The sequence below is a fragment of the Mytilus edulis genome, chromosome 3, assembly GCF_963676685.1.
Source record: "Mytilus edulis chromosome 3, xbMytEdul2.2, whole genome shotgun sequence".
In the NCBI taxonomy this organism is placed as follows: Eukaryota; Metazoa; Mollusca; class Bivalvia; order Mytilida; family Mytilidae; genus Mytilus; species Mytilus edulis.
Genome location: NC_092346.1, coordinates 52244642 through 52267067, shown reverse-complemented (window position 1 = coordinate 52267067; position 22426 = coordinate 52244642). Strand labels below are relative to the sequence as shown.

General features: G+C 32.3%; 2 protein-coding genes across 2 annotated transcripts; both read left to right on the top strand.

Annotated features, from left to right (window-relative positions):
- Positions 1-407: 407 nt before the first annotated feature.
- LOC139514884 (uncharacterized) lies at positions 408-3946 on the top strand. The gene is made up of 4 exons (XM_071304474.1): positions 408-520; positions 669-771; positions 1759-1955; positions 3822-3946. The coding sequence occupies exons 2-4, from the start codon at positions 669-671 to the stop codon at positions 3834-3836; spliced, it is 315 nt and encodes a 104-aa protein (XP_071160575.1). The 5' UTR covers positions 408-520; the 3' UTR covers positions 3837-3946.
- An 8840-nt stretch (positions 3947-12786) lies between these two features.
- LOC139514882 (acanthoscurrin-1-like) lies at positions 12787-15687 on the top strand. The gene is made up of 4 exons (XM_071304473.1): positions 12787-12886; positions 13109-13181; positions 14599-15003; positions 15476-15687. Exons 2-4 carry the CDS (start codon positions 13121-13123, stop codon positions 15484-15486), a joined length of 477 nt encoding a protein of 158 aa, XP_071160574.1. The 5' UTR covers positions 12787-12886; positions 13109-13120; the 3' UTR covers positions 15487-15687.
- Positions 15688-22426: the final 6739 nt, after the last annotated feature.

Sequence of the window (22426 nt, the reverse complement as noted above, 5' to 3'; positions counted from 1 at the left end):
TTAAGATATGGTGTTCGTATGCCTATGTTCCTCACGTGGAACAGGTACCTGACAATAGAGCGGGTTTGAAAACTACAAGTTTTATATCTCGTGTTTATTTTTTAGATCTATAACGCTATTCTCTTGTTAGTCAATGAGTACTATGATTCATATTATATAATTTTATGTTTTCATGCTATTGAAAATTGTTTATTACTATGATTTGATAATTCAGAAGCCAAGCTTATAAGTTATTAAAATGTTTTAATAATTCAGAAGCCAAACTTACAAATTATCAAAACATTTTAATAATAACGATATCAGTCGTAGTTAGCTAATTAGAAAAAAAAGTAAAATTACAAAATATTGAACTCCGAGGAAATTTCAAAACGGAAAGACCCTAATCAAATGGCAACATCAAAAGCTGAAACACATCAAATAGAATGCGCAATTGTTTTGCTGTTTATTGTCTGACTATAAAAAGAATTTATTCTGTAGTTTCCACAAAGTTATTCCTGCACTGTGTACTTGAAACGTAAAGGTTTGAATCTGTTTATAAAGATAATGATAAATTTGTGTATCTACTTCATTTTGTAGTAGTTTCAGTAGCTATTTTTTTTTTATTCATCTAATTGAGTAACTTTTTTTAATTATTATTTTGCAAACAACTGTATCATTTTCTTTTTCAGATGCAATTATTCGGGCGGCAAAAAATAATTGTGTATTTATTGGGACTTTTGTGTGCATGTGTGTATGGATTAAAAATGGACTTTACCAGATGGCCAGGTTATAGTGAGTCGCATACAATTTCTAGCCTGATCTTTTAGGCACAATGGGTCGGGTATAGTTTGGTGTGGGTTTTTTTAAAAACATAATTATATGAAACATTGTTTTTATACAGGTCACTACAAAAAAAAAGTAAATTACTTACTTTCTTATACCTATGTGAATGGGAATAGTAATTTAAAAAAAAAATCTTGTTGAACCGAACACATCCGATATATTTTGAAAATTAATTTTTTTTTCTTCTGGTTTAAAAACAAAAATTGGATTTTCTGTATATTCTTGGTGTATGGACTCATTAATTTTTACTTATTGCATGAAATTCTGTTTGTTCATCAAAATATTATTTCAATAACTTCAATGACTTTTTTCTTATTCGTTTCCCTAGTACACCATTATCATATACTAGTATTTAACACTTTCTTAACAACTTTTTGGAATTTTGGATCCTCAATGGTCTTCAACTTTTTACTTGTTTGGCTTTATAACTATTTTGATATGAGCGTGATGATGTAGACGAAACGCGCGTCTGACGTACTTAAATATAATCCTGGTACTTTTGTTAACTATTCATAACATTTTAACAGTAGTAAGATTCTCACTGCCTCGAGTAAAATTAGTTTCATATTGTATTTTCCTTCTTTTTATGGCTGTCATCATAAAAATTTTGCTCACCATGCATTGATTTTTCTTTGTTTCCCTTAAGCATTCTAATTTATGTTCCTCAAGAAAACTCCGTTCGAAAGCAGTACGTTTGGCATATTTTATTATAACCTACAAAAATTTTTTTTTTACAAATTTGATTTTTCATCATAAAAAGGAGATTTTTTTAAAAATATGAACGAGCTTTTATTCTTCACAAAACACAGATTTATATAGAAATGTTACCAGCGGAAAGTTAATTGATAGAATAAAAGATAATGTATTTTAGCATGATAAAAAGTAATATTATGACAATAAAGCACATTTTAACACAAGATATCATTTTTCAATTAGAAAATTGGAATAAAAATGGCAAAAGGGGAATAGGTGGACAATTTAATGATGGAAATGGTGGATATCTTAAAGAAATGATGGATCCTGGATTTTATCCATCTGGATTTGAAGGATGGAACAATCCCGGCACAGGTTTAGGAATGGGGATGCAAGGTTTAGGAGGTTATCCAAAATTTGGAAACAACGGATTTAAAAAGGTTTGTTATATTTCATCATTATTTACATGTTCATCCTTAACTAAAAAAATACTATTAGTCAAATAGATAGTACATAAAACAGGGGCGAATCAAGGATTTTTTACAGGGGAGAGGGCGAAGTTTTAAAAATTTGGCGAGCGTAGCGAGGCGAAAAATTTTTGGGACCTTTTTTTAGCCTTAAAAAAACATAAAATAAGTGTAATATGCACTTTTTAAACTGTTACTGACGTGGGGCCTGTATTTTTTTTTCATAGTTGCTGTTAAGTGTTAGGGTAGGACATTTTTTATGCTTTATTCTCCCTATTAATTGTCTATCATAAAATGATAGTATGGATTCATAGCTATGTACTGATATATTTGATGTGAGACTTGTCAGTGAAAAATAGACCGGGAAAATTCTCGTTTGTTGTATGTTAAGTGAGCATAACCTCGTTAGATTTCTTGTTATAAAAAAGATATACGCCGGGCTATTCAAAGGAATTTACAATACGACCGACACGAGTTAAAACAGACGAACACGCAATTTTATTCAAATGTTTGGTTGTTATGTTTCACCAAACAAGATGAAGGGAAGTGAGGGTTTTTAAATCAACAAAAGGCTATGAATGAGTCTGAAGTAACAACGAATTTATGAACGACGGTCGATAAATGGAGACAGAAAGACCACACCCAGCAGTCAGGTTGCAGTCTCGTCTTGAGGAAAAAAAACCAATATATCAGTTCGGCGAAACAGCAGAACTGCATACTCCCCCCCTCCCCCCCCAAAAAAAAATATACGCCCGTTTTTTATTCATCATGTTCATTTAATGCTAAATTATTCTGTTGGAAATTTTCAGTTCTTATAGCAAAAAAGTGGATAGGAGTATTGTTTTCAATAAAGGTACGGCCAGAATTTTTGTTCAAGGCAAAAATCAGAGTCAGATTTTTTTCACTCATATATCTCATACTTCCCCCTCAAATCAAATGGTCGTACCTTAGACTTAAAATATATCTAGAGCTTATACTGAGTGGGGATCATTATTCAGCTACATGTATGTTATTTTAGACCACGTGAAAACTTTCGAGTCAACCGAGTAAGATACAACGAGAGTTAATTAACTGATGTTCTTTAGAATAGAATGGGGTGTTTGGGGTTAAACATTCTCCATCCTGTGTTGCTTTGAAGGTGCCATGATTGTCAGTCTCAGCGTAAGCAATGTGTTACTGTATTTTGAATTTCAAAATGACTGAGTGACATTTTTTCGACGCACTCGTCAACTCCAGCATGTCTAAACACATGACTTTGACATGATAAGTAAATACCAGCGAAAAATATCTTAATAAGTAAAGATTTGTCGCATAAAAATTAAAGACACGAGAAATGGCAAAGTTCACGAAGTCTAGTCTGATGAATCATTTTACAAAAAAAAGGGGGGCGGCGTCATCATTTAGGGTTAGTCTGTGGTTTAATTGTTTTTTTTAGATATCAATACTTTTGTCAACTTTCCTTTCATTAAACGTGAACAGATGTTTTTTTTTATATTCAAAAGACCGCATCTATGCAAAGCATAATTAGTTGGGTTTTTTTTTCTCTTATTTCTTAATGAAAATCTATTCCATGTTTTTTTTGCAGTTATCATCTAGATTCAATCTGGGATTACAATTTAAAGCTTGTTCAAAACTTTATGGAATTCTATGAAGTTTAATAAAAAAAAATTATTTATGAAATAGCATTTCGTCTGAATAAAAATTTTAAAGTATATTTTTATTGTTTTGGAGTAATTTTTAAAACAATTAATGGATTATGATAAAAATAGTGCATAGAATTCTTACAATAGTACTACAGAGTCCATCTTATTTTTAAATTCTTCTTTTTGTAAATTGTAGAAAGCTATTAAATGAAACACGAGAAAGGACGAAGAGACACCGGGCTGACGACAACATAGGATTCTAGAAAAAACTCAATTATTTATGTTTATTCTATATAATAAATATTTTGCTCTCATTTCAAACATTAGTTAGTAAATAATTGTAAACAAAGTAAATGGTTTCACAATTTTTGCAGATCCCCATGAAAGACTAAATGCCATGACGCCATTATAAAGTAGAAAAACGAGAATAAAATTACATCCTGCTTATAAATAGGGAAATATTCAATGCTTTCCTGCATTACCACCCATCCCCCTTTTCCGCTTTATTCAAATAAAAAAAAACCATTACAATGACATTAGAATGAAATTCAAAACAGTGTGGCTGTGGCCATTGATTGACACATTAAATTCATCCATTGACTGGGACAATTTACGTGAAAGTTTGTCTGTAACGACCACTGTTCACGACGTACCTACGATAGACATTTAAATTGTGGGGTCACCAAAGGTTTCTTAACGCCTTTAATTATAAAATAATTCGAAAAATTAATCAGGAATAACCTTTATGTTTTGATTTATATAATTGATATAAATCAAAACATCGTGTTATATTTGATTAATTTTTCGAATTACTTTATTAAGGTGTTGAGAACCTTTGGTGACTCCATAGTTTAAGTGTCTTTAAAAAGTACATAGTGAGCAGTGATCGTTACATACAAACGTTCACCTAAATTATCCCAGTCAATGGATGAATTTAATGTGTCAATAAATGGCCACAGCCACACTGTTTTGAATTTCATTCTATATAAATAAAAAGGATCTAAGTAAGTAATTTCCATAGTAAGATAATGGTTTAAAAGATGTCTTCTCTTTTTATAAAAATAGCAAAGTCTATGTTTTGCTAGGGGTAATCCAAAAATTTCTTTTCATCAAAATAGAACTAGAGGTGCAAAATGTTATACGATACCGATGATGTTTAAAAGTTCAAACATAAATGAAACACAGTCTCAATGTAAGGAAGAGTTGCAAGCACAACGTTCGACGAACGAACGATAGAAAGAACAAACACACTGAATTTAAAACACAACGCCACTGGACACAATCTCTTCAGTAAGCAGAGTATTATACGAAAGTTGAAAAGGGTGCATATATTTTATTAGTGGCCGCTGTTGATAAACTATCAATTGATAGCACACATGTTATTTTTACACTATTGCATGATAGATCTTGCTTTTGTATTTACAAATATTATTGTTGATTAATAATACTGACACATGACATAATTTGTAGAACTGTTAATAGTCTCACGGTAAATAAAGGCAACAGTAGTATACCCGCAGTTCGAAAGTCATAAATCTATTGAGAGAAAACAGTTAAAATTAAAACCAAAGGAAACACATCAACAGCATAAACAAGGATATACCATCTTGTTTCTTATAATTTGATCGTGTGTTAAAGGAAAACGAAAAACAAAACAAAACATAAAAGGCTGCAAATGATATGTTCAGACCCGATAGAAATTAGTTGAAGGTAGAAACCAGGTTGTGTTTTAACATCTTGGCCAAGAGGCAAAATAAAATAAAGGGCCATTGTTATGAGGTCACTTGAAAAGACAACGTAAACAAAGTCATACTTTAAAATCAAATGCCAAGACATAAAGTTTGTGATAACTACAATTTGTAGAATATAGATTAGGTATACATGTATATTGATATTGTCAGATTTATAAATTCATTGTTTACAAAACTTTTGAATTTTTGAAATACTAAGGTTTTTCTGCCTCAGGAATTGATTACCTTAGCTGTATTGGGTTTTTTTGGGGGGGGGGGATTTGGGTCCTCAGTGGTCTTCAACTTCGTACTTTTTTTTGTCTTAAGCGTCACTGTTGAGTCTTTTGTAGAAGAAATGTGCGTCCGGCGTACATACAAAATTCAATCCTGGTATCTATATTGAGTTTATTTACAGCCACTTGGTCGATGCCACTGCTGGTGGAGTTTTACTTCCCCGAGGGTATCACCAGCTCAGTAGTCAGCACTTCTGTGCTCACATGAATTATCATTGATATGGTCATATTTATAAATTAACTGTTTAAAAATATTTGGCCTTTTTAACTTTTTTGGTTTCGAGCGTCACTTGTGAATCTTTTGTAGACGAAACGCGCGCCTGGTGTCAACTCAAAATTTAATCCTGGTATCTTTGATGTGTATATCTAAGCAATGACTGCATGTTTCGATATATGCGGGAAAGAAATTTATTAACACATTATGTCCTTTGTCCCTTTAGCACCTCATTTGGAAATGCTTTACAATCAAAATATTATATTTTGGGACATGGAAATCATTTATAATAGAACAGTGAAACAGTAGTATACCGTTGTTCGATAGTCATTAATTGATATAGACAAAACAAATCCGTGTTACAAACTAAAACTGATGGAAATACATAAACCATAAGAGGAAAACAATGAAACAACAGAAACACTGAAGTGCAACAAAAAACCAAACGACAATACAACGCACACAGAAACGAATTATGAGATAACAACATTTTCTTGACTTGCTACAGGACATTGTAAGAAAAATGGTGGGTTGATCCTGGCTTTGTGCCTAGCCAAGAAAAGAGGGACGAAAGATACCAAAGGGACAGTCAAACTCATAAATCAAAAACAAACTGACAACGCCATGGCTAAAAATGAAAAAGACAAACAGAAAAACAATAGCACACACGACACAACATAGAAAACTAAAAAATAAACAACACGAACCCGACCAAAAACTAAGGGTGATCTCAGGTGCTCCGGAAGGGTAAGCAGATCCTGCTCCACATGTGGCACCCGTCGTGTTGCTTATGTGATTACAAATCCGGTAAATAGTCTAATTCGGTAGGTCACATTCATGAAAGGGAAGGAACTTCGCACTTTTATGGCAATGTTAAACATAACACTAACGTGACAACATTACATGACAGGACTACAAATAAATGGAAGAACATTTAGAACAGAAATACACAAATAAACAAAACAATAGAACATTTCGACATGGTAATAGTTATCAGGTACCAGGCTTATAATTTAATACGCCAGACGCGTATTTCGTTTACATAAGATTCATAAGTGACGCTCAGGTATCTTTGAAGAAAGCCAAACAAAGTTGATGACCAAAAATTAAGTACCAAGAAGTAATAAATGAAGAAAGCCAAACAAAGTTGATGACCAAAAATTCCACAAAGTTGTGGCAAATAAAGCTAAGGTTGTCTGTCTAATATAAGAAAATTCTTAGTATTTAGACACATTTATACTTTTGCAAACAGCAAACTTATAAAAATGAACGTATAATAGATATACATGTCAATACCAAAGATCGTACCTCACCACAGAATAAAAACGAACACGTAAAACAACCTAGGTCAGCACACAAAAACAGTACAAAAGAACCACGCATTGTCTTTCATTCGTCTTTCTATTGAACACCATAATAAGTGTAACACAGAAAAACAAGAAAATAAGTGTAATCATTCGAAAACCAAACACAAACATTACGGATTTTAGAATTAAGAGAGGGGACTTCAACAAAAAAAGTGCTCAAAACACAAAATTCAAATGTGTGGTAAAAAAGCATTAGAGTACTAAATGCTTGATTTTGTGCACACATTCTATACTCCAAGTACTGAGTAAAGTGTAATAACCGTAGGTCTAGTAAATTGCTGCTTCTGATCCTGAGTAGGATAAATAGTATACTTGTGTAAGTCTGACACAGAAAAATACGAAAATAAGTGCTATTATAATAGAACAAAAAAAATATATTGTTTTGAAAAATAGGGGAGGACCAACAAAAACTGTTTAGTCCCAAGTACCTGTGGAAATGATTGCATCGGCTTACACCAAGATCCATTAACTTTTTAAATCCTGTACATATAATGTGCATGGCCTGGCAGAATTAATCCTTTTGTTTTGTTTTCTTTTATATTCAACCTACATGTACATGCATTCAGATAAAGACATGTGAAAGAAACTGATCAATAAATTTGGTTGGTATAGACGACTAAATACATGGCAGGTCTATTTGTACACTATTTATACACTGATAGGTATCTACTTCTAATACATGGCAGGTCTATTTGTACACTATTTATACACTGACAGGCATCCACTTCTAATACATGGCAGGTCTATTTGTACACTATTTATACACTGATAGGTATCTACTTCTAATACATGGCAGGTCTATTTATACACTATTTATACACTGATAGGTATCCACTTCTAATACATGGCAGGTCTATTTGTACACTATTTATACACTGATAGGTATCCACTTCTAATACATGGCAGGTCTATTTATACACTATTTATACACTGACAGGCATCCACTTCTAATACATGGCAGGTCTATTTGTACACTATTTATACACTGATAGGTATCTACTTCTAATACATGGCAGGTCTATTTGTACACTATTTATACACTGATAGGTATCCACTTCTAATACATGGCAGGTCTATTTGTACACTATTTATACACTGATAGGTATCCACTTCTAATACATGGCAGGTCTATTTATACACTATTTATACACTGACAGGCATCCACTTCTAATACATGGCAGGTCTATTTGTACACTATTTATACACTGATAGGTATCCACTTCTAATACATGGCAGGTCTATTTGTACACTATTTATACACTGATAGGTATCCACTTCTAATACATGGCAGGTCTATTTGTACACTATTTATACACTGATAGGTATCTACTTCTAATACATGGCAGGTCTATTTGTACACTATTTATACACTGATAGGTATCTACTTCTAATACATGGCAGGTCTATTTATACACTATTTATACACTGACAGGCATCCACTTCTAATACATGGCAGGTCTATTTGTACACTATTTATACACTGATAGGTATCTACTTCTAATACATGGCATGTCTATTTGTACACTATTTATACACTGATAGGTATCTACTTCTAATACATGGCAGGTCTATTTATACACTATTTATACACTGACAGGCATCCACTTCTAATACATGGCAGGTCTATTTGTACACTATTTATACACTGACAGGTATCCACTTCTAATACATGGCAGGTCTATTTATACACTATTTATACACTGACAGGCATCCACTTCTAATACATGGCAGGTCTATTTGTACACTATTTATACACTGATAGGTATCCACTTCTAATACATGGCAGGTCTATTTATACACTATTTATACACTGACAGGCATCCACTTCTAATACATGGCAGTTCTATTTGTACACTATTTATACACTGACAGGTATCCACTTCTAATACATGGCAGGTCTATTTATACACTATTTATACACTGACAGGCATCCACTTCTAATACATGGCAGGTCTATTTCTACACTATTTATACACTGATAGGTATCCACTTCTAATACATGGCAGGTCTATTTATACACTATTTATACACTGACAGGCATCCACTTCTAATACATGGCAGGTCTATTTGTACACTATTTATACACTGATAGGTATCCACTTCTAATACATGGCAGGTCTATGTATACACCATTTATACACTGACAGGCATCCACTTCTAATACATGGCAGGTCTATTTGTACACTATTTATACACTGATAGGTATCCACTTCTAATACATGGCAGGTCTATTTGTACACTATTTATACACTGACAGGCATCCACTTTTATGGTTAGTATAGACAACTAAATACATGGCAGGTCTATTTGTACACTATTTATACACTGATAGGTATCCACTTCTAATACATGGCAGGTCTATTTATACACTATTTATACACTGACAGGCATCCACTTTCATCAGAAATATTTGTGTACTTCTTCTTTTGAAAATTATTCCTAAAAATATGCTGTATAGGGTTGGTTATTTTTGTCGTTATTTGCTGTCTTATTGAAATATACTCATTTTTGTTCGAAAACCAAATGCAGTAATTTGCTTGGTTAATTATTGAGTCAAAGTACGATAAATCGTACTCAATATTTTGATGGAAGAACGATTATCTGCCTTATTGAACATGATGTGTATTCTACTGTGTCCTAATATTATGATGGGAATGGTCTGGAAGATGTGGACCAAAAGGACTTTTTTTTTAATTTATTCATACAAACTGGCAAATATAAACGTAAAACCTTTCAAAATAGTTTTAAGTGAAGGTCATAAACCAACAAAGATATGTAAACGATGATTTCTGATTCTCTGTTTGAAGTTTCTATGGTTTATTTTTTCTTCATCCAACGCTTCTTTAATTCGTTACTAAAATGAAGTAATAGGATTATATTCAAATGTTCCCTGCGTATTTGTCATTAACTTACTGGAATATGTTGAAAACTTACCATTTGGACTTTTGGAAATTTTCATTTGCCGACTCCCTTCTTGATTAAATAATGTGTCCACTTATCACAAACACATCAACGAAACATCTCGTCTTCCAAATCGGAAGATATTGACATGTCGATTTTACATATACATGTATGCCTATCAGGATGATACGATACAGCATAAACATAAGACTTTATTTATTTAAAAAGGCGACATTTGTAAAGCGTCAGTTGGTGGCCGCAATTTCAGGGTGAGTTAAAAAACTGAGTAACACTTGTAGACAAATCTCTGTTTCGGCTTTCAATTTGTTTTCAGTGCTATTTGACGAACGTTAAGTTTTTTACTTTTTGTCTTTTTCCAAGATTAAAAACAAAACTATATATTTGGCCTATTTTATCATTGTTCATTTGCCTTTGAGTAGTATGATTTATTGATCAGCAAGTGTTTATGCAAAGAAATATTTCGAATTCAGTTGATATAGACAATGCATCAATTGTATTTGATCTGTTTATTCATGCTTTGTATTATATGTCTCAAGGCGTCGTCTTACTTAAGTTTCATTTTTGTAACTTATCAACCAGCAATAAGTGCTAAAGCTTGTTTCAATATTGCAGATACTGACAAATACAAGTTAACTGTATTTTATCTAGAATTACTATAATTGGTTATCAAAGGAACCAGGATTATAATCTTATACGCCAGACTTGCGTTTCGTTTTCATTAGACTCATCAGTGACTGTCATTTCAAAATAGTTATAAAGCAAAATAAGCACAACGTAGAAGAGCATTAAGGACACAACACCCCAAAAAAGTTGTGCCAAATACGGCTAAGGTAAAACAGGGACGAAAGATACCAAAGGGACAGTCAAACTCATAAATCGAAAATAAACTGACAACGCCATGGCTAAAAATGAAAAAGACAAACAATAGTACACATGACCCAACATAGAAAACTAAAGAATAAACAACACGAACCCCACCAAAAACTAGGGGTGATCTCAGGTGCTCCGGAAGGGTAAGCAGATCCTGCTCCACATGTGGCACCCGTCGTGTTGCTTATGTGATAACAAATCCAGTAAATAGTTTAATTCGATAGGTCACATTCATGAAAGAGAAGGGGATTGTAATTTTTAGTGTAATTCGGCCAGTTTCCACTCATTTCATTTCATAGTATCATCAAGTAACTACTTTTGGTCTACATAATCGTAATATTTAGTACATCGCTGACCAACAAAGAACGATTGACCTTCATTTCAATTTCTTGTTTCACTGATTCACATAAAGTTTCGACATTGATTTTTTTTTAAGGAAGTCCGAATTTATAAGATCAGTTGTTAATTGAAGAGAGCCATTGTTAGTTTGATACATTTAATTTGACTTTTATATTTTTACACATATACGTATCATTCGCCCAGATCAGAATTGTTTTGTTTGTTTGTCCAAATTTGTAAATGTATGATACAAATGTGACAATCAAAATTTACATGTTGAAAAAAAAACAAAGGAAAAATACGAAAAGGCGGACAATAGTCATAAACAGATGGAACATTTTTATGCGCCACCTACGATAGTAGAGGGGCATTATGTTTTCTGGTCTGTGCTTCCGTCCGTTCGTCCGTTCGTCCGTTCGTCCGTCCGTGCGTCCGTTCGCTTCAGGTTAAAGTTTTTGGTCAAGGTAGTTTTTGATGAAGTTAAAGTTACATCAACTTGAAACTTAGTACACATGTTCCCTATGGTATGATCTTTCTAATTGTAATTCCAAATTAAAGTTTTGACCCCAATTTCGAATTCACTGTCCACTGAACATAGAAAATGATAGTGCGAGTGGGGCATCCGTGTACTATGAACACATTCTTGTTAGTTATGTTTTGCTTAAAACAAAGACAAATTTGCAGGTTCACATTTTTATGTTTGTTATCCATTCAGTACTGGTATATATTAACACAGTAGGAGGGATATATTCACTCAATATAACCAACATAAATGTTAATAGTAACGATAATGTTGAGAAGTATAGTAATTTGCGTTGACAACATTTCCGATTGATATCTTTGATAACTACTTTTTTAAACTAAGAACAAGAGCAAAGATAATTGTCAAAATGCAATTGTTTAAATAAAAATAAAGAACTGTCCGTTTTAAAAGGTTTCCCTCCATATATGACCAAGTCATTGTATTAAATGTTGTAGAGACATGAGGCCCCTCATGGGGGGTCCTAGTAATCACATAATCACCATTTTTTGCCAATATAATCACATAATCATTAAATATTTGCTTATCTTTAGTAATCAAATAATCATAAACTAAAAATACAGTCCTAGGTAATCAAATAATCATGGAATATTTGGCTTAATAATCAAATAATCATTAAAAAAACGGCCAAGTAATCACATAATCAAAAACCCCATGAGGGCCCTCAGACATTTATGTTGTAATTAAACACGTAAGGTGTCAATGTCACAAGAAACAATTCGTAGGGTTTATTACGTTTTACGTTTCCGACCACCATATACGTAACCACAATTTCCCGTACCTTTATAGTTTAAGACTACTAGAACAAAAGACCATATTTAATTGCTGCATCCTTATAATTTGTTTTCTGACAACCGAATTATAAATGATGGGTTCTAATGCATTAATACATCGGCTGTGATTGAACGTATATAAAAGAAGAAAGATTCTACCGGACAAATCACAAGTGAATCCAGACCCCTCTTGAATTGCCAAATATCTTAAGGTAAGTAATTTCCTATGTTTTCAATATATATGATGAAACATTTATTTTATCTATTTTTCCTTCTTTTATTGCTTGAAACCATTTTTCAAATCTTTTGTCAGGCTATAGATTTATTTTCAATAATCTGCATTTTTTAAAATTTAGAAGTGCATTTTTTTTTTAAAGTTATGCTTAAACCGAATATATGACCATCCTATATAGCTATTCATTTTCGAATTTTAGATACAGACGAAAATGTTGAGTTCGGTTGTAGTCGCTACCCTCTTTGCCTGTGTCTCTGCTACATTCTACAAAGGTAAATTAAAAACTACATGGTTTGTCAAAATCATAATTTCATGAAAAATATTAATTTGTGGGTTAAAATATTTCATATTTGAAGTACATACAGTAAATATTCCTCAAACGAGAATGATATAACTGTTTGCTTTATATCTAGATGGAGTATTACACTTTATCAGGAGTACAAAATGATCAGAAAATGGCAATCAGTTGTTATATTTTTGTTTTGTTAAAATCTGAGACAATTTTAGCAGTAAAAAGAGGTTGTGCCTATTTCTTCTACCTCTGTGTCAATCACATTTAAATGCAAAAACTTGTAGAAACATAATGAAAATTTGAATGTTAAAAAGTTTATAAAAGGAGTAGGTTCAGTAAGACCCCTTTTTAGCCCCAAAATATAGCAGTATTACAAAATTGTTAAAATGTTAACTTTTAGTTATTTATTGGAAAGTAGAATGCCTCTGCTACATAAATATGGGCTGTTTTTTTACAATACAATGTTCATATATCGGGTACAAGCATCATTAAGTCATGCTAAATAACTGAATTCTTCAAAATGTTAGATTTTTAGTTAAATTTTAGACGGTTACTGTCTTAAATGAAAGTGGCCGCATTTGTGTTCATTCTTAATATTGAAATGCATTTCATGATAATACATAACATATATAAAGGTTGAGGATGAACACGGATGCGGCCACTTTCACTTTTGACCAAAACCATCCGAAAAGTGACAATTTTTGGCATATTTGATAGATTTTTCATATCTAGTTAAAATCTTTCACATAAACTAATTGAATCAACTGAAATAAACACTTAAGTGTTTGAAAAGTGTCTAAAATCTCTCGTCAGATGAAATTGAAATTTGAGGCCAAAATCGGCCGTTACCGGACCTACTCCTTTACTTATTTTTTACTAAATCCTTTTTTCGCATTTCTAAAAAGAAAAAAATATCATCAGCGCTACATATTGCTATGTAAGACAATCATGAAACAACTTTGAATCATACAAATTCACATGTTTTCTTTATAAGTTGTACACCATAGTTTTGACAGGACTTTATATGATTTTCATAGTTAAACACTCCAATGTGCCAATATCTATTACAGTTGAAAGTAATAACTTGTGTTTGAAACCCTGTAATGAATGATACTGTGATTTTGTTTTTGGTAGAAAAAGAAAGAATTTTTTGAAATGATGTGAACAAAATTCTGGGAAAATTTAACATACCAACCTTCATGCTTCATGCAGACCGGATGTTCATATGATTTGTGTTTGAGGTTTCGATGCTTTCACCTACCCTCTCCCTTAACGAATGTCCTGTTTCTACATTTTTTTCGTGCAACCTAGTTCTCCATAATATAACACAAATTAGTTTTAAATATATGTAAATATACACACTTTAAAACATTTATAACGATTACTTAAAATTGTAGGAAATTTTGGACCTCAGTCTGGATATCAGAGATTTGGAGGATATGGACCAATGAACTCCAACTTTGGCATGATAGGATATGAAAATCAGTATGACATGTTCAATGGTGGATATCTAAATGGCGGAGCTGTTGGCTTCCAGAACCATGGATTAATGGGTGGATATCTGAAAGTTGGAATCGGAGGATATTTCAAAGGTGGAATGGGAGGACAATTTAATGGTGGAAATGGTGGATATCTTAAAGGAATGATGGATTCTGGGGCGTATCCATCTGAATTTGAAGGATGGAACAATCATGGCGCTGGTTTAGGAATGGGGATTCAAGATTTCGGAAGTTATCAAATATTTCGAAACAACGGATTTGGAAATATGGGCGGTGCATATGGTATTAAAGGATTTAAGAAAGGTTTGTTATTGTTAAAAATTTACATGTTTTAAATTCTTGAAAAAACATTAGACAAATAGACTGTACATGATATTAATTAGTTATTTTTATCTGGCAAGTAGAACGAAACATAGATATACTAAATTCCGTCGGCGTCTTTATCATTTAGGGTAAGTAAATGGTGTAATTGTTTTTAAGACATCAATACATCCTTTTATGAAACTTGAACAGAAGCCTTTTCATCATTAAAACACCGTTCTAGCATAATGAGAATTTTTAGGAATTATTCTTATTTTCTGATGATATTTTTTAGTTATTTTTTTCCTGTTATCATCTAGATACAATATGGAGTTAAAGGTTTTTAAATTATATTTTTTTATCGTTTTTGAGTAATTTTTAAAGTAATTGACTATGATGAAAACAGTGTATCAAATTCTTAAAACAGTTATATAGAATTCATCTTATTGTTTATTCTTCTTTTTTTAAATTGTAGGAAGCTATTAGGTGAAACACTTATAAGGCGGAAGACACAACGAGGCTGAAGACAACAGAAGATTCTAGAAAAAACTCATATTTATGTTTATTTTTTTATAATAAAATATTTTGATCCCCAAAAATATAATTATAAACTAAGTCTCATGTTCTGCAGATCCGCGTGAAAGACTCAATGTTACTATTTTACTTTAAATAAAGGCAACAGTAGTATACCGTTGTTCAAAAATCATAAAAAGAACTATAATATAACAATGGCCATATTCCTGACTTGGTACAGGACATTTTTAAAGGAAAACATGGTGGGTTGAACCTGGTTTTGTGGCATGCCAAACCTCCCTCTTTTATGGCCATGTGAAATATAACTTTAAAATGACAACACAACATTACAGGACTACAATATAAATAAATAGGAGAACACAATTGACAAAGAAACACACGAATAATAGCTAACAAAAGGCAACAAGTTAACAATTTTAATACGCCAGAAGTGCATTTTGTCCACACAAGACTTACTAGTGACGCCCAGATACAAAAGATAAAATAGACAATGATCAGAGATATTTGTTTATTCAAAATCCCGCTTCGAAACATGAGAATATACTAGTTATTAAGTGCGGACGAAGGAACACACGCGCTGATTATTAAATACAATGATTCCTTGACACAATCCAGAAAGCAGAGAAGTAAACAGTCAAGGAGGGCGAAAGATACCAGAGGGATAGTCAAACTCATAGATCGAAAAGAAACTGACAACGCCATGGATAAAAACAAAAAAATACAAACAGACTAATAATAGGACACAAGACACAACCTAGAAAACTAAAGACTAAGCAACAGGAACCCCAAAAAAATTTGGGGGTGATCTCAGCAGCTCCGGAAGGTTAAGCAAATTCTGCTCCACATGTGGCACCCGAATTATACGAAGGTTGAAAGGGTTCATCTATATTATCAGTGGCCGCTGTTGATAAACAAACAATTGCTAGCAAACAAGTAAGACATACTATTGTTTGTATATTTGTGTAAGTTTAAGTACAGAAATAACACCAAAAAAAATTTAAAAAAAAAGAACTTATTCTCTCCCAAATATTTGGAGTTCAAAACTTTTGCTTGAAACACAAAATATTGGAGAACGATAGTCGTACTCGGACTCAAAATTCATAACAAATCAAAATGCTAGATTTTGAGTTTCGAGCACACATTTGTATTGAGTAAAGTTTTATATCTGTAGTCCCTGTATATTAATTGGTTAATTGCCGCGTCCTAGTACGATAAATAGTATACTTGTGTAAGAAGAACTTATCTCTGTCTGTAAGTCTAATACAGAAATGTATGAAAATAATTATAAATTGGAGAAACTGACAGAACAAAAGTATATATAGATTTTGGAAAAAATTGGGGCGGGCCAACAAAAACTGCCCTGTCTCAAATACCTGTCGAAATGATTACATCGGCTTACATTAATATCTATTAAATATAGAAAATCGTTTAGATAAATCATGTGTATGGCATGTCAGAATTAATCTTCTTGTTTTGTTTTCTTTTACATTCAACCCACATTTACTTGCATTCAGATAACGACAGATGAAAGAAACTGATCAATAATTTTGGTTGGTAAAGACAACTAAATACATTGCAGTCTGATTTTTCATCATACACCTTTTCATCTGGTATATGTTCATTTTGTTGGTTACATGTATATATGTACATGTCTTGGTTGTCTGATTCTCCTAACTAACGTTATATTGACGGTGAAAAAATAGCTTTTGTTATATTCATTGATAAGATTTTCATCGAATTGCCCATATTTAATTATAATTGATATAATGTATAGTGTAATATTGTACACAGATTCGTTGATAAAGTATATAACTTTTTCAAAGTTTATCTCAGAGGTGTTTACGATTGCTGTAATAATGGTAGTTCATAACCATTAGACTCTTACTTGTCAGACCACCGTTCATCCGCAGTGCATCATTGTAGACTTTTTATTAAACATAAACTTTTTAGCTTTGTGAACTTCTCTATGGTGTATATTAACAACAAACTACAAAACAAGAGCTAAGAGAATATAACTTTAGATTCAAATTACAAGACAACTTCATTTCCGTACGGGGCATAACTAGAATAGAAATGTTATGTTTCAGCAAAAAGATGATCAAGTGTGAAACTAAACAAAGAATGAACTTCCAATTGATAAACAAACAATACGATTAAAATGGTTTTAACATATCAATATATTTAAACTGTTGCTTAGTGCATTGCTTTTCTATCTCAGGAATAGATTACCTTAGCTGTATTTGGCAAAATATTTAGGAATTTTTGGTCCTCAATGCTCTTCAACTTTGTACTTTATTTGACCTTTTATAACATTTTTGATTCGAGCGTCACTGGTGAGTCTTTTGTAGACGAAACGCGTGTCTGGCGTAAATATTAAATTGTATTCCTGGTATCTATGATGAGTTTATTTGAACTAGCCCTGACCTAAACTGATTTACCCGAATATTCCTGTGTAGTATTTTGACGAGATGTTTTTTTTAGTATGCTTATTTTAAATTATACACCATGTGCGTATTAATATTCCATGTTTTAGAAAGCCGTTACTTCTATTTAAATGTTACGGAAGCTTTCAAAGACGGTTATCTGTCAAAATTGGTTAGATTACACACGAAACATTTTGATTTTGGTAACATGGTAATACATTTTAATATATTTTCGGTATCTTGTTCTTCTTATTTAGATAAACCTGATATAGACCCACCTAAGTGTGTCACTTAGACAAGAATCCATTAGATTGACAAAAAATATGTCCGAAGTGAAAGAGGGTCTTCAAGAATACTGTGAACCTTTTAACTCGCGTAGTGGTATTAGGCATATGATGATTCTAAAAATTCTCATAAAAATTTCTGCATAGTTTAAACATGTATGTGCCAGAATCTATGACAATTATGATGATTCTGAAAATTCTTAAGAACTTCTTGATAGTTTTAAACCTTGATCTTTCTCTGTAATAAGTTCTATCAAAACTTTAGTTTTTTTCAACTCTGTATATCACTATTTCTATGTGATGTTGAAAAAAACGTTGAAAAAAATTAATCCACAATGCTTTTCAACAAACAAAAGGTAGCATACACTATAAATTTAACTCTTTGTGATACCATGCAGCATATTTGCTTAATAGTGAACAAAAAGGTAAAACATGCCACACAGAGGAACGAGTGATCAGTTTGGTAGAGTTTCTTTTTGACAATATATTTGTTGAAAAGTAGACCTTTTCAACCAATTTTCGGCATTCCGTTGCAAACGAACTGTGCGCCTCTCTTTGCCGACCTATTCATATTTTTGTATGGGTCAGAGTTCATTCAGTCACTTTCCAAACTTTGTTGATTGGGTTTTCATTGATATGACCTCCAGATAAAAAAAAAAAGACAGACATGGCCTAATCCTCTGCCTCTTTATTATAGACTTTTACCTCGAATTTGACATCAGCCGTTTTCTTTGTGCCAGAATCTATGACAAACGAGACGATTATAATTTTGAAATGACCAAATCCCCTACCTTAGTAGCAATGCACCCATTTCACTTGCAATTGGGATATACATTTCCCAACTCATTTGGTATTGAAGAGCTTACAGATGCTACCAAAAATGTGTAAAACGTCACCAATGTATGCACAAACAGTTATTCTAATATGACGTGCTTCTTTCGCTTTGTAAACAACACCGTGATAAAATTCTCGATATATCTATACTTAGCGCAGACTCCAAGATGTACACAAATGGCTGTTTAAATATGCCTCCCACGTAAATCCACATGTATCGTAACCTATGTGTAAACGGTTGTGGATTTCGCTGTGTTAACAATTACAATTGAATAAAACCCTACATAGCATTTATTCTGATTGTGATGCATAACAAAAAGAATTTACAAATTAGAGAACGGAAAAATGGACAAAAACAAAACAAATTAAAATTCCGCGAAATTCCAGTAGTGATTTTTGCGCATTAACGTCATTTCATAACATGACGTCATACGAATGAAAACATCAAAGCTGAAGGTTTTTCGATTGCGTTTACCTTCTAAACTCGGATACAATTGCATTAAAATAAAGTATTGAGGTAGGTGTTGCTTGTTTTCTGTTCTATTGCAATATTCGCACATTTACTGATTTCAGCAAGTCAACATGGCGGCTCCTTGGTTACAACATGTCAACAGTGAATTTGACGGTAGCTTACGATAAAAAATGCAAATCTTAAATTGCAAATGTTGGGTTGACTGAGAAGTAAAAAAAGTAATCACATTTTTTTCTAGCGGTTAGTTAAGAAATCATTCATGCAGGTTTATTAGATTTGTTTTACATTTACCGAACAGTGGGTAAAATAGAACAGCCACACACACGGTATACCCATCATCGTTCAGTTTTTTAATGATCGTATTTGTCCTATTAGAATCGAAATAATTCATGCAAGCCATAGATTTGTTGTAAATTTACACATGGCCTGGGCCGTGATATTCGTTAATTTTATCCATCGCTAACGCTCAGGATAAAATTCGAATATCACGGCCCAGGCCATGTGTAAATTTCCAACAAATCTATGGCTTCCATGAATTATTTCTTAAATGAACCAGGGTTGTGCCAATGAACGTCTAGTTGTTTTTTCTAAAAAAAAAAAAAAAAAACGTTCATCAAAAGATACCAAGACATGGTTGAAAAATATTCCGTGTGATCGTAACAAATAGTACATTACTCTTGAAGAATATATTCTAGGTACTGACGTTGTTTATCATCTTACTTACATGTTATTAGTTGTTGTTTTGTCTTTGCTTATTGTTAACTGTTGATACATGGGCTTTTGATTTTGCCATTTGATAAGAACATTCCGTTGTAAATTTCCTTGGAGTTCGGTATTTTTGTTATTTTATTTTTCACAACTGATACCATCTTAATGCTGAGTTTGAACGTTATTCGAATTAAATGTACGTGTGGACGAGGCATGAATATCAAATTGGTAATTGTTATCTAACTAGGTACAGAGGTAAATAGTTGAATATTGTATAAGCCTAACAAATGTATTCACTTCTGGAGAAGCTACTCGTATTATTCCTATAAATTATCTCATTTTTAGTTAACATAAATCTTCTCGATCACAAAAAAAAATAAAAGTTGGGAAACATAAAGTGTAACTACATATCATGATGAACTTTAAAACATGCCGATATAGTACCAACCACTTTGTGTGTAAGCAAAATAAAACAAATTTTCATCTTTATATATATTAAATTTATGCAAAATTGAAAATAGGATATAGAGTTGGTGACATACCCAACACTATTCCAAGTGCATACAAGCATTAAAAGAACCAATAACAGGCACTTTAACAAAAGCAGAGGATATAATAAAGCCATTTATATTGGCCAATTAAGTAAAAAGAAAAAAAATGCATTAGTAATCCATCAAATGTCATCCGAAGTAAACAAGACACCAATCTGTCTGGCTAAGCATTTATATTTTTATCTTTTATTTTCATTTGATTTTGCCTTGCATATTTGCTTTATACTTTAAAATGTATTGCATCAAAGGAAAATATCAAAAGAATTAAAACAAAAACCAGCAACAACAACAAACTCATGCTAAGATATGTGCAACAATCTTATCTTTTGATATTTTACTACATGATGGTGTATGAAATATGCCAATCTATTTTTTTGGCCAGTACCATAAACTGTTTCTTTATTTTCATACTCATCGGACGGAATAACGCGACTCGATGCATACAATTTGCGAGCAAAAAAAAAAAGGAATGAAAAAAACTGCCCTATCCGTAAAACAATAAACGGTTTTAGTAACAACACCAGAATACCGGTTCACCTTCAGACCATTGCTACGAAGTCAGCTTATTCATTTATTGCCGTTTTTTCCTACTTCTATCAACGCTTCTAAAATTCGTCCCTGAATAAGTCATAACAGTATATTCAAATGTTCACTGTGCATACTAAATGCCATCAATTTCTTTTCACAACAGAAATATGTTTGAAAACGTACCAGTTTGAACTTTTGCAAATTTTCGTTTGCCGTAATTGCATGGTGGTCGAACTCCCTTTATGATTAAATAATGTGTAATTATTCATGAACACATCAACGAATTCTCTCGCCTACCAAATCGGATAATATTGACATGTTCTTTATCTACATATACATATCATGATATTACGATACAGCATAACAGATGTCTTTATAAATTAAGGAAAAAAGACGTTTGTTAAGAGATAGTATGTAGCCGCAATGTTAGGAAGATTTGTAGAATCGACATTGAGACTGAGCTACACTTGTAGACATAGTTCAAGTCTCTGTTTCGGCTTTTCATTTTCCCTAATTATTTTGTGTAATCATTGATTTGCACCCCCTTTTCCCCTAATGTGACCTGCTGAATCAGACTTATCACTGGATTTGTACTATCACGAGCACATGACGGGTGCCACATGTGGAGCAGGATTTGCTTGAATGTCCGGAGCACATGAGATATCCCCATGTCTTGATTGGGTTCGTGTTGCTGTTTTCAATGTAGTGGTTTGTGTACTGTTGTTTGTCTGTTGGTAATTTCTTTATTCAGTTTATTTTCGACGTATGAGTTTAAATGTTCCTTTGGTATCTTTCGCCACTTTTTTAGCAATAAGACAAGATCTCAATCTGGTTGATTATTTGATCACTTTTAACCATTTCATAAATTTATAGGAAAAAAAGAAATTTGTTAGTTTGATGTGTTTTAACATAAATATAAAAATTGTAACTAGAGAAGTAGATTTAAATTATCTTTCTTTTATCATCGTTATGTTTTAATGGGAAATTATTTTGATAATGATTTATTTTGTCAATAATGGACAAATTACTCGATCGTATTTCTTATACTTTAAGTTTATATGAATTTTTATTAAATTTTCATTTACTATTAAA